Source organism: Trachinotus anak, unplaced genomic scaffold (genome assembly GCF_046630095.1).
Source record: "Trachinotus anak isolate AG129_WGS33_773 ecotype Australia unplaced genomic scaffold, CSIRO_AGI_Tana_v1 ptg000028l, whole genome shotgun sequence".
Classification (NCBI taxonomy): Eukaryota; Metazoa; Chordata; class Actinopteri; order Carangiformes; family Carangidae; genus Trachinotus; species Trachinotus anak.
The window spans coordinates 21,527,104-21,540,202 of NW_027273879.1; the positions used below are offsets into that span (position 1 = coordinate 21,527,104).

Sequence of the window (13,099 nt, forward strand, 5' to 3'; positions counted from 1 at the left end):
TTCAATTCAAATTGATCAAATATTTTTCATAAAACAATAACATTTCTCAGTTTCAACATTTGATATGTTGTCTTTGTTCTGTTTTCAGTTAAATATTTGTTTACATGATTTGCACATCATCAGATTCTGTTTTTATTTACATTTTACACAGAGTCCCAACTTTTTAGAATTTGTACTTTGTACAATTTGCATAAGAAAATACAGATGTTCTATACCGTGGTCGCTCAGATGAGAAAGCCACTTAACAATAGACACGAAATAAACTCTAATGCTAAGAACAAAAGCAAGTAATGGCAGGAACACACTGCCTGCGTTGCGTGTGCTTGGCAGCTGCGTCTGAACCACTGCAGCTCGCACGTGTGTTCACACTGGCTGGTGTTGCTGCTACTGCCAGCTCTGTGTGTCTACAGAGTTTGCAGGACACTTGAATGTTTCTTTGGATAACAACAGCACACACACAAACAGCACACCTATGACATGCATGTGTGTTTAAATGTACCATTTAAAATAACTTATTTCCTAATAAAGAACCAATATCTGTCTGATCCCTTACACTTGTAGAATGACTCTGAGCTTCTCTCTCTTCCTCTCTTTTGTCTTCCAGGTCGAGGTGGAGACCATACCTACTGGCCGTCTGACACCAATCTCATTGACAAGAGCAGCATCAATGGTAGCACACACACAGACACACACTCTTCTTCACCGTGACTGAATCTGACTGTCAGAAAGTAGAATAACATTTAGATTATTATTGGACACAATACAAAATGGGAGGTGCGTGCGTGCGTGCGTGCGTGCGTGCGTGCGTGCGTGCGTGCGTGCGTGCGTGCGTGTGCGTGTGTGCATGCGTGTGTGTGTGTTTGTGTGTGTGTGAGATTCTGCAGCATCATCAGAACAGCAGTTTTCTTTGATCACTCAGCTCTTATGTCTAAACTTACTTTAATGACTTGCTGCATCCTGAGAAGCAGCTACACATTGCTAAGTTACAAAAACAGTTTGTTGCTGAATCACCACCAACCAGGTATCTTACCATCAACCAGTCAGTCAGAGAAAATAATCATCTTTATGGAGAAATAGCATTTAAAGAGTGTGGTAGCATATCAATCTTCAGCTAGAGCAGCTGTAGTTTTTAATATAATGACAGAAGCAACAACAGAATTGTTAATATTGATTTGCTGTCAGACAGTAATAGGAAAATGTGAGCCTCTAGTTTTTAATAATACAAAAATACAGTTGGTAACAGTATCAAACTTTAATAGCAAATATCTGAAGATTAAAATTCTTATTAAAGCATTACACTACACATATTTACAGTATAAGAGAAAATCTCTCAAATAGATGGATTTGTTCTTTATGTGAGTATTCATAGTTAGATCATATTTTGATGTATGCATCCTTAACAACTACTAATAATCACTAAAGAAAGTGTAATTCTCCGATTGTTACTAATTTTAGCAGTGTAATAATTCAAATTTTACTTTTATAATACTCATACTGATGGGATTGGCAATGTTAGTAGTAAAACCACCATTACTGGTAATGATAATAATTATAATAATATAATATTATAATATAATAGTTTAATACAAAGGTAATACTATGCCAATGCTATTTTTTATCCTAAAATTCACAGTAATTATAATGACAATGATAATACCAGTCCTGTAAAGCTATGATAGTTACACAAATGCAAATGAAATACACTATACTGCTGCTGCCTATGATACAAACTAATAATAATGCAAAAGCAAATTGTTAATTGTTAGTCACAAGTGTTGCTGTTGATGCAAATGCTAACAAAATATTGATTTAATGCTAATGCTCACATTAATAGAATCTTGCAGGGATCATGTATTTTTGAAGGCCAACCTTTTAGATTATTGCAGAAAGTAAGCTCTGTGACTAACAAACGTTAACACAGCCTTTTCAGCAGGATAATCTTCACAAATGAGCACATCTTTTATGATTTTTAAAGGTTAAATGCAATCAGCTGAAGTAAAAACCTAATATTAGGATATAAAGGAACTACACCACAGCCACATGACTTCAACTTCACCACCACTAAACTTTCAACTTGTAGTTTGATTTAGCTCTGACCTCTTCTACAAAGAAAAGGCCTAGTATCAACACAACAAGGCTGTAAAGGTGGACTGGTGAGTACATCAGTTTTTTTGTTCAGCATGATGATGTTTAACATCCCTTACAATCTCTGTAGTCTCATTTTGCGGCTTGTCATCAACCTGCCTTTTTTAAGAGATGTAAAAGCTTAAAGGAAATTATGACTGTGGTATTTACTGATGTATTTTATGTTGTAGAATAAAATGTAAAAATGTCTTGAGCTTGTCTTAACCACAGACCTAACTTCACCATAATCAAAAACCCATTCAAAAACCCAAACACTTTGGGAGGGAAGTGTAAGTGCTAAAATGCTAAATATTTCCAGGTTTTGGGCTTATTCCTGCAGCACTCTTTGCTAATAGTACTAAAAATTGTGCTAGTACTTCAACTATTTTTACACAGGTGATGCTAAAGTTAAAGCTGGTTATACACATGCTAACACTGATACAGATTCTGCCACCAACATGTTAATACATTCAGTAATTCTGATGTTAATGCTTATTGTATTCCTCAAGCCAATACTAATAACACCATTTACAGAATGCAAATTTAAAGGTAAAGCTAATACTCATGCTAATGCAATAGTAATTTTAATATACACACAAATGCTAATGGTAATTCCTATGGTAATGCTAAAATTAATGTTAATAGTACTTGTTGTAATAGAAATATGCTTATGATAATACTAGCCTACTGCTATTAATAACAGAAACTAATGTTAAATCTAAAGCTAACCATTATACAAATTCTAACAGTGTAATCAAGGCACATAATTGCAGAAAGGTTAATACTAATCACACACTAATGTTAATACTAAAGATAATACTTATTAACACAATGCTAATGTTAATGCCAGTGCTAAAACTGAATGACAATTCATACAAATTGTAATTCTATGGTAATACTTATGCTAACGCTAATATTAATTATAACAATACCACACTATATACTGTGCCAATACTATTGCTACTATTAATAAAACCAAATCTACTGCTGAAGCTGAAGCTATAGTTAACTGTATCTGTCTCCTCTCATTTCTGCTGGAAGAAAAACTGTCCAGTTCCCCGTCCTCCACAGAAGAGGTCAGAGGTCAGGGTCTGTAGCTGGAAGTGATTCAGTGTCTCACTGGAGGATGGTGAAGCACGTGTGCGTGTGTGTCTGTGAGCGAGTGTGTGTGTGTGAAGATGGACTCTTAACATTTTGTTGGCACTGTTGCTGCTGCTGCTGGATGCAATCAGAAATCTGCCCCCTCTGACCTCCGCCCTCCGGCTTTATGGTGGGTTGTAGAGGGCAGAGCCTCCTTTATCAGCTCAACGGTATTTCATCTGTAACGCGTCCTTTACGTCGCAGAGCTTCCTCTCACTGAAGAATGACCTAAGAGAAGATTCACCACAGAGTTTTACCATCAGGTCACAGCTCCATAGCTCTCTGTGTTCATAGCCTGTACTGAGGTGATCCAGTGACAGTATCTGAGCAGGAGGGCTGGCTCCAGAATCACTTAAGTTGTTTTCAGTTTCTCCTCATTTTCTCCAGAGAAGGTGATGTTGGCTGCTGACAGGGCTGAGAGCATCATACCGCTCAGAGCACAATGCAATTAAAGTTAAAAATATCTCAGCTCTAAGCAACAGAAACTTTTGGTGCAAAATAGTTTTAATAGAAGACATTAACCCTCATATCCCCCTAAGGCTTCACTTAAGTAGCTAAAAAGACATTTTCCTCTGTGTATCATATCTAACGTTACAAGAAAAGCTTCACAATTGTCATGTTGTCATGTCATTTATTATTTGTTTACTTTTATACATACACATATAAGTGACCACAAGGTCTGGCACAAACCAGGGACACACCAGGTACAAACCAGGGACACACGAAGGACACACCAGGCTCTCACCAGGCATAAACCAGAAAAATTTCTAAAAATCGCTTCTATGGTAACAGTGACACACTCCAGTGACAGTGTAGAATCCTGTATTTTCCAGCCTCAGTGTTGTTAATCTTCCTGACTCATCATCTGGACTGTAGCTGAAGTTTAGAGACGTGGCAACTTCAGTCTTGAGGAGTCGTAGCTTTTATTTCCTGTTAAACAGCCTAAAGTGCACAAACATTACACTGCTACATTCACAGCTACACTGCTGACTGTTAACTAACGAGCTAACGCTCTGCCTCTCTCCCTCTTGCCCGTTACACACACAACCTACGTACTGATCTCTTCCTGAAAGGAGCTGCTCTCCTCCTGTAACAATGTTCTGTCTCAAACTTCTCAAACTTACTGCAGATCTTACACAAAGAATATAAATTTGTGTAATTTCCTCGTTTCCTTGCTACTGCTGCCTCTTAATGCGTAATCTGCAAGTTTAGGTTCCACACATGTCTGCACATGCGTATGATGAGGCAGTGTCATTACTGATCTCAGAACTGTAGAAGCTGAGTCAAGGACAGCTTGACAAGCACACTTTGGCTGTAGCTAATCACCAGTCAAAGATCCCAGGATTATCCTCAATGTGCAAACCTCCAAATTAAGCTCCTGTCCAGCCTTTGTCAACGGGACGCGGTCACACCCACGAAAATGACAGAAATGACAGACACAATGGCTGGAGGGCAGGCTAGCTTACAGGGACAATACCCTGCTGCTAACTTACATGATGATTGCAAACAGGCACCAGATCCTTGATGGGCCAGAAAGCTTTTCTGAGATCAGGTGTAAGGAGAGACATCACTTCCACCTTAGTATCATTCTGATGTCTATTTTTAGCTTTAACTGTGAAGCACTGCTTCCCTTGCTTGCCCTGACAGCACACCAGTGTTAGTATGGTTTTATATACTAGCCATCTTGTTTGGTGCAAACGTGATGGAGAACATCTGCATCTCTGAACATCTTTAGGAGACATTTAAGAGATTTTAGTAGTTAGGAAAGGCTCCCCCATCCAGTCTGGTTGGAGAATGTTTAAAATAAAATATAATATGATCAACATATAACCATTGTTCTGTATGACAGGCAGCTGTGTGTAATTTTCAATTTAAAGCCCAGATGATTCTTCCTCTAGTTTCTCTGCAGAGAACGTGTTCGACCACTTGTTTGATTTGTCCCTCCAGTGCCAGTCTATAAAGATAAATATTTAAAATATAAGATGTGGGAAACACCAGGCGTTGAAGCATTGTTTGTGTTGAGTTTGTTTGTAGCTGATCAGCTTTGTTTCCCTGCTGGATTTCTGGATTTTGTGAGGATTTTCACACATCCTGTTGCCCTCTTGTTGATTTGTTGATGTTGTTGTGGCTTTAAGCTGCAGAGAGCTTCTGATTTATTCCACACGGTCTCTCTGAGCCGCTGGGGGTTCAGTGCCTCACTCAAGGGCATTTCAGCAGAGGTTGTTAACGCTCCTGTTATCATCAGTAACATACATTTTGCTTACGGGTCAGTTTTGACTTCCTGTCTCTCAGATACTGCTCTTGTTATTTAGTGTAGTCATCTCTTTTTTGTATGTCACAGTCCAAAAGGTTTAGATTTATGGAACAAAACCATCCTTACTTTGATGATAAATTGTCCTTTTATGTCTCCACTTTCCCTATAATTGGTACAGAGTACATAATTCTCTCTAGGAAACTTCCCAGGTAGTTTTAAGGAAATTACAGGATCAAGGCTTGGAGTTTTATTTCCAAACAGGATGGCTCTTTCAAAATAATTCAGGTGCAGAAAAACTGAATCATTTGTTTATTTATCTAATGCATTAGTGATATTAAAAAAGTCAACTTTAATGTGAATTACCCACCATATACATGTTCCTACAACTGTAGGATGAAAACCCACTAATTCCCAGAAAATATATAGAGGACGTGACCTCTGTGTCATCTGGGAGCTACAGCTCTGGTCATAGAAGTAAAAGTACTAATGTTACTAATGACATTAACAGTGACTAGTTAAGTTCTATTTAAGTTTCCAAGTAAATCTTGACAGTGAGCCAGCATGAATGATACCAGAACCCTGAAACTGAAGCAGCTACATGGAAATCAGCTGTCATTAAAGCCACAGTGAAATGTTGAAAGTTCTCACCCTGTATTCCTTTTGTGACATGCTAAGTATGTGTCAGAAAGCATTATATTATTTATATTATATTTATATCGGGTGTACCTGCTCTGTTCAGACAGCCTGCTTAACACTTCTCAAGGAACACGTGTCTTCATTTTTGAGGCCTGACAAGATCTTTGGTGCAATGTTAGGTTCAATATTTCTTATTGCTCTGATTCATTAGTGATTCCATTAGAAATTTTTGATCAGCTGTGTGTGTTGAAAAAAAGTAGGCCTACACAGATTTTCAGCATCAACACAACTGTTTTACCGTCAGTCTGAACCCAGGGTAGAAACAGAGTAGGAAGAAAGGCGTGCATGTGACTCTACTCATTATTTGCTGCTTTCATTTCCAGTGTTTCCCACAGCTTGGCACAGCATGTGACCAATGTGCAGAAACTCATCTAGTTCAGAGCAGGAGCGTGTAGCCCAGGTTGTTTTCTGTCCCCTAAACGCCTCACTATGCAGACTATCGGTCAATGCCACAATTTATCAGTGTTTCCTAAAAACTTCACTTGCTGAGCACAGAGAAGGCTTTAGCCCCCACTCAGTTACTGCAGCACATGCAGCTCAATCAGGTGAGTTACCTAAACTGAAACCAAATGATTTTATCTACCTGGGCTGGCCACACCAGTGGAGCTTCTGTTGGGGGGGCATCAGGCATCAGGTCCCTGAACAAAGTGACACAGTTGCCAGTCATGAAGCGCAGTCCCAGAACAAACACGCAGCACCCTCTCAGGTGCACCTCAAATGTGCTGTCAGTGTTTTGCAATGTTTTGCAATGCTCAGCTGTCAAAAAAACATGCCAGCATCAAGCCTGTGAATATTCTCATTTGTCCAGGTCATAGTATCTCAAAGGAGTTTTAAATCGAAAGCAACTGGACTTGGTTATTTGTCTAGGAAGACGTTTCACCTCTCATCCAAGAGGCTTCATCAGTTCTTTCTCACACCTGACCAGGCTGGGACTGGTCCAACTATCTGGTGTGGAGACCCAGGTATTTTTAACCTCTGGGAGGGGCTTTCACAAGGCTGATGATGTCTTTGGTTCCCTTTGTGCTCCATGTGCCAACGACAGTCGTTAGAGTGACTGTCTTGGTGGAGAGTTGCTTTCGACTTCGTTAGAGCCCTATTGTGTTATAACGACAGTCGTTGGAGTCACATGCCACTTGTGAACAGTTGTTTTTCTTTGAGGTTAAATTGTTGAATCTCCTGGGAAGGGATGAAAGGGCAGCATTGTAAATTGGAGATAGGTGGTGTCTGAGGCCTCCTCCCCTGTTGAGGGATGGTTTCTCTACTTTCACATAGATGGCTTCTTTCACTCCTCTTTCGAACCACCTGTCCTCTCTGTCCAGGATGTGAACCTTGCTGTCCTCAAAGGAGTGGGCTTTCTCCTTAAGATGTAAGTGGACAGCAGAGTCCAAGCCTGAGGAGTTAGCTCTCCTGTGTTGGGCCATGCATTTATGCAGTGGTTGTTTTGTTTCTCCAATGTAGAGGTCTTTGCATTCCTCACTGTCTGCAGTGTAACTTGAGTCTCCACTGTGACTCTGAGTTCTGAATGAAGAAATATTCCATTAACATATTTTCAGTGGCTACAGACAACTTATTCTGTTATGATATCATATTGTGATAAACACACAATAAAACACACCATGACTAGTATAGCAATAAGACAGTCTGTCAGTCCTTCATGCTGCACATCATTAGTCAGATATTTGATCAAATGTAGGGACAAGATGAACACAAGCAGCAGCAAAACTTGATTTGAAAAAGGGAAGAGGCTTTAAGAAGGAAGAGGATGAAATCAAATTTTAAAAAAGAAAAGAAAAGAAAGGGGTGATACTGTGGTCGCTGCTGCAGTTGTGAGCTTTGATGGATTGTGATTTTCATTGAGAGAGATGACCGAATGAATGAGAGAGAGAGAGAGAGAGAGAGAGTGAAAGAGGCAAAGTGCCTCTCGCTCACTGTCTCATACATTTTTCTTAATCTTTCTTACCTGCGCCCCCCCTTTCTCTGCCACCCACCATTCTGCCCTTTCTCTGTCTCTTACTTCTCTCTATCATCTTCTTTAACACACTTCCGTCTTCTCTTCATCCAGACTTCATGCTCCTCCTGTGTTTCCTATTTTCTCTCTCTGTGCTCCAAGGTCGAGTTAATGAATGACAGAGTGTGTCATCAATTCCCCTTTCTCCTTTTACACCTGTCATACACTCAGCCCCCCCCCCCCCACACACACACACACACACACAGTGTGTATTGATTGGTAAAGCAGCAGCAGCAGCAGCTTTGTTGTCAGTCCAGTGAAACCGCTCTGGGTTTCATTCTATAGGGCTTTATTTTTAGTGTCTTTCAAAACACTTTTTTCTTTGTCTGATGTCAGGCAGCCAACACTAAAATGGATTGTTGAAAAATTGAAATTGAAATGTAATTTACCTTTTCTGTGTATATGATGTCTGACTAAATTAATTATATTCATCATTTTAACTGCTTAATTAATTTTAATTTTCAATTTTATAAATGTATAGTTACTGGCAAAGTTATAATGAAACCTGTATTAAACTTAAAATATAGATTTTTTCATACTCTCACACAGAACACTTCCATCATTGCATTTGAAGATGACTTTTCATTTCACCCTTAACCTAAAAAGAAATTTAAACTGGGCTTTAATTTCTCTTTCATGTTCACAAAAAAAAGGTAAAATCAAATGTTTTCAGATTTACTAATAATTTAAAGATGAAAATAGATGAAAAGTCAATTGCACAGTGAAGTTGACTGTGATTTGTTATTCTTAATTTTAATTTGGAAGTAACCATCAATTTTCAGACATGAAAATTGTATTCAAAACATCACGCACAGTTGTTGTAATTTGTTTTGAACCACAGATCTGACAATGTCCACTTTTTGTTCCATGTTTTGTATTTCAGAGTCTCCCATTGGTCAGATGCGTCCTCCTCACGGCAGTGCCACACCTCAAAAGAACAGTAACCTCCTGGTTATCATAGTGGTTTCCGTGGGAGCCGTCACCGTGGTCGTTGTCGTCATCGTGGTTCTCATCTGCACCCGGCGCTCCTCCGCCCAGCAGAGGAAGTAAGATTTCATTCTGTGTCTGTGTGATGGCAGTAAACAGTCATCAGGGAAACAGGGCAGATGGTAAATGATCTGTACATGATCTGTCCCATGATCTGTCCCTCTCTTGTTCCATTAATTCCTTCCAAAAAGTAAAAGTAACTTGCTGACAAGAAAAATGCTTAAAAAAAAGCTATCTCACACCCGACACAAAGTGGCACAAAGCACAGTGCAAGCGTCTGTGCTAGTTTCCGACCGTTTTCCGTTCAGCTCCCATGTTGTTTAAGAAGCTAATACACTTGTGCCCACCTGAGCACCCATGGGTGTGTTGGTCTTAAAATAAGGTGTGGGCAGTGAAAAGTGATTGCATGACTGACCAACAAAAACCTGGTCTGAAGTCAATGGCACAGTATTTCATTGTTATATTAAGGAACATTATCAAGATAATATGTGTCTACATAAGCAGGTGCACAGAGCAGATACATTGAGTGAGCTGACAGTGCACTGCACATGTTGGATAAGTCAGATGGAAGATTAGAATACAGCCTCAGAGGGTCAGAGCAGTCAGATACACACACACACACACACACACACACACACACACACACACACACACTGATTGATTGATTGATTGATTGATTGATTGATTGATTGATTGATTGATTGATTGATTGGTTGGTTGATTGATTGATTGATTGATTGATTGATGGTGGACAGCATTAATCACAGTGGAGAAAAACATTGCATTTCCTGTTGCTGCTCAACAATAAAACCCACCACTTGTTTCACCAGCTGAATGCTTTTAATGCGAAGCAGCAATGGTTGGATATACTGTTGTCACAGCAGGAACTTAAAACAGCTTTGATACAGTGTACAGAGTTAAGCTTTACTTCCTCATATTCAGGTTGGGAAAACTACTAAATATTCCAACCAGAAATAGAATAAAAATAGTGTTTCAGTTCAGAAAAAGCTTCAGCTGATATTATTTTATAATAAAAGTCATGGCAAACTGTGGTCCTGGAGACACCTATTAGCAGGAACTACCACAGTACTTTGTGTTTATATGTCTGCCGGGCTGTGGACAGATATTTTCAGCACAACAGTATCAGAACTGTGCAAGATACAAACATGAAACTTTACGGCTGGTGTGATTCCATCACAAGATGGTCTCTAGCTTTGAACTGACTTATTGTTTCAGTCAAAATGAGCTTATAATCCAGTTCATGGCATTTGAGATGTTGTTATTCTGAAACCCAGTACTTGATTTTTCTTTTCAGCTGACATTGTTTTCTATTCCACTGGGAATTATTGTACTTTTATTCTTGATTTCATCAGGTCTGAGACAGTATTGTAAGGTTTCAGTGCAGAGCAGAAGCTATAGAAATCATCATCATCTCCATCCAGCTGTTTTTATCACTGTCTTCCTGTTGTATAAATGAGCAAAGCAAACGGTTTTATGTTGGAAGCACATTTTTGCACAGATGAACAGGAGTATTTATGTTCTGCTGGGATTTGAAGGGTTGCCTTGGAAGCATGACTCCAATATCAGTCTACACGTAGTTCATTGTGATGTCCATAACTTTAGTCACTGAGTCTGTCCTTCTGTCTTACCTGCACACCATCTTACCTGCGTCTCTCTCATCCTCTGTGCAGGAAAAGAGCGAGCCACAGTGCTAGTAAGAGGAAGGGCAGTCAGAAGGACCTGCGACCTCCTGACCTCTGGATCCATCACGAGGAAATGGAGATGAAAAACATGGAGAAAGCTCCCAGCGTTGCCCCATCTGGACATGATTCACCCATCCAGGCCTGCCAGGACCTCCCCCAGGTTGCACACAGCCAATCAGAGAGCCAGATTGGCAGCAAGAGCAGCCACTCGGGTACAGGACAGATTTCCATTCATTCATTTTCCCAGTGATTTGTAATTTAAATGTTATCGATGAAACCACTTTTGTATTGAGTTGATTTCACTCACTTTTCATCCTGTTTTATTGACGTTGTAATGCAATAGTACGCTTTTGAATACAAACTAAAGTTTAGTTTTTTCGAGCATACTCCTTGCAGATGTTTTCATTCCAAAACTCCAAAATGTGTAGAGGGTAAGATTAGATATGCTGTTTTTGCACACTACATAATTCTTCTTTCTTCATTTCTGTGGTGCTAACTGATTAATTAAACTCATTATGAGCCTTGATGTAATTAGTAGTGTGATGAATCCTGATTCATCATTAATTAAAAAAAACAAATGTAAAACTATATAAATAATTTCTTCCAGCGGAAAACTGTGAGCTGAGCTCATTTAGTCAATTCTCTTTTGACAACCAGAACAAATGTAAATTATGAAATGCTTGAAACATTTCAGTATTTGAATGTTTTGCTGTTGCAGGAGCGGATGGCGACGAGGCCTCCAGCAGCATCTCCACTCTGGAGCGCTCCCTGGCCGCCAGGAGGGGGACACGAGGCAAAATGATGATTCCTATGGATTCACAACCAAGCAACACACGTAAGTGACACAACCCTGTGTGTAAATTCCTTTAACTTTTTTTTTTTTACTTCTTTTAACTTCAGATATATTGTTTCTCTTACTTTGGGGATGTTTTTTTTAATCAATCATGGATGATGCAATCAGCTCAGCCCGTTTTTATCGAGCAAATGAAAGTGGAGAAATTGTTCTCTTTGTAACTTTCTTCACTGGTTCCAAGAAAAAATCTGATACATAAAAGGAGAACTGTTGTTTTTACACCTTAGGGAGAAAGATATAATATCTTAATCCTTGAGCTATAGAGGTGCCGATACCAGTGGTGGATATTTTAAACAAGTTGCCTAGTGAAATGTGTGGTGAAAGTCGTCATGGTGAGAGGAAAAGGAAAGGTGGAGCAGAGAGGGAGAGAATAAACAAGAGAGAGGTTCCACCACAGACACAGTAAATGCTGCAAAATAAATGACACGTTTGCCATGTTATTTGCCATTGCCATTGCTATTTACTGAGCATGGACAGCAAAGTAGCTAATTGCAATGTGACCCAGTGTCCTGAAGGCAGTACACCGTCTGCTTGTCTTACATCTTTGTGGAGGAATTATATCAGCGACCCACAGCTATAGAATAACTTCTAACACAGGATTCAGACAAGCTACTTATCACAAATGTTTGCATCTTGTAATCTGGATAACAAATACATCAACAAATAGGGTTAGCCAACAAAAGTAGCAGTCTGATGGTTTTAGGTGAACAGGGTGGGAATGACTATTTCAGTTCGACCCTAAATGGTCCTGTAAGTGAAATTTGTTACCTTTAGACAGAGCCGGGTTAGCTGGCTCCACCTGTTTTCAGTCTTTGTGCTAAACTAAGCTAACCACTTAGCACAGTCTTTAGCATACACACATAAGAATGGTGTTAATCAATTTCTCAGCAAGAAAGTAAGTAAGAGTTTTGTGCCCTAAATAAGTCCACAGATCCTCATGAAATAACCACACAGAGTCCTGAACCCAGGACCCAACCCAGCATCAGGGTTAGGGTTTAACAACCCTGCTGTGCTGCAGAGTGGCCTGTCTCAGGGTGACAGTGATGGCCAGACGGCTTATCTCTCTCTTCCTTTCTGTCTTTCTCTGGGAGGTAGGATGTAAAAAGTCTTTCATGCAAAGACAGATGCAAAATTGAGGGGAGAGAGAACACGCACACACACACTGAAAATGACACACTCACACACACTTTCTGGTACAGATAATTAGTCTGTATGTTCCCTCAGACTGACTCAGAAGACAGAGGGAAGAGGGAGTAGATCTAAGGGACAAGCGAATGAGGACAGGAGGATGAGCAGGGGAAAGGCAAAGAGAGAGAGAGAGAGAGAGAGAGAGA

The 13,099-nt window shown here is 39.6% G+C and overlaps 1 protein-coding gene across 5 annotated transcripts in view; it reads left to right on the top strand.

Annotated features, from left to right (window-relative positions):
* Positions 1-13,099, top strand: part of dcc (DCC netrin 1 receptor) — a 273,002-nt gene that overhangs the window by 216,248 nt on the left and 43,655 nt on the right. For all 5 annotated transcript variants that reach the window (XM_071465819.1, XM_071465820.1, XM_071465822.1 and 2 more), the window contains 4 exons: positions 605-670; positions 9,106-9,268; positions 10,901-11,124; positions 11,631-11,747. In XM_071465819.1, coding sequence (XP_071321920.1) covers positions 605-670; positions 9,106-9,268; positions 10,901-11,124; positions 11,631-11,747 — 570 coding nt within the window. The remainder of the gene's footprint in view (positions 1-604; positions 671-9,105; positions 9,269-10,900; positions 11,125-11,630; positions 11,748-13,099) is intronic.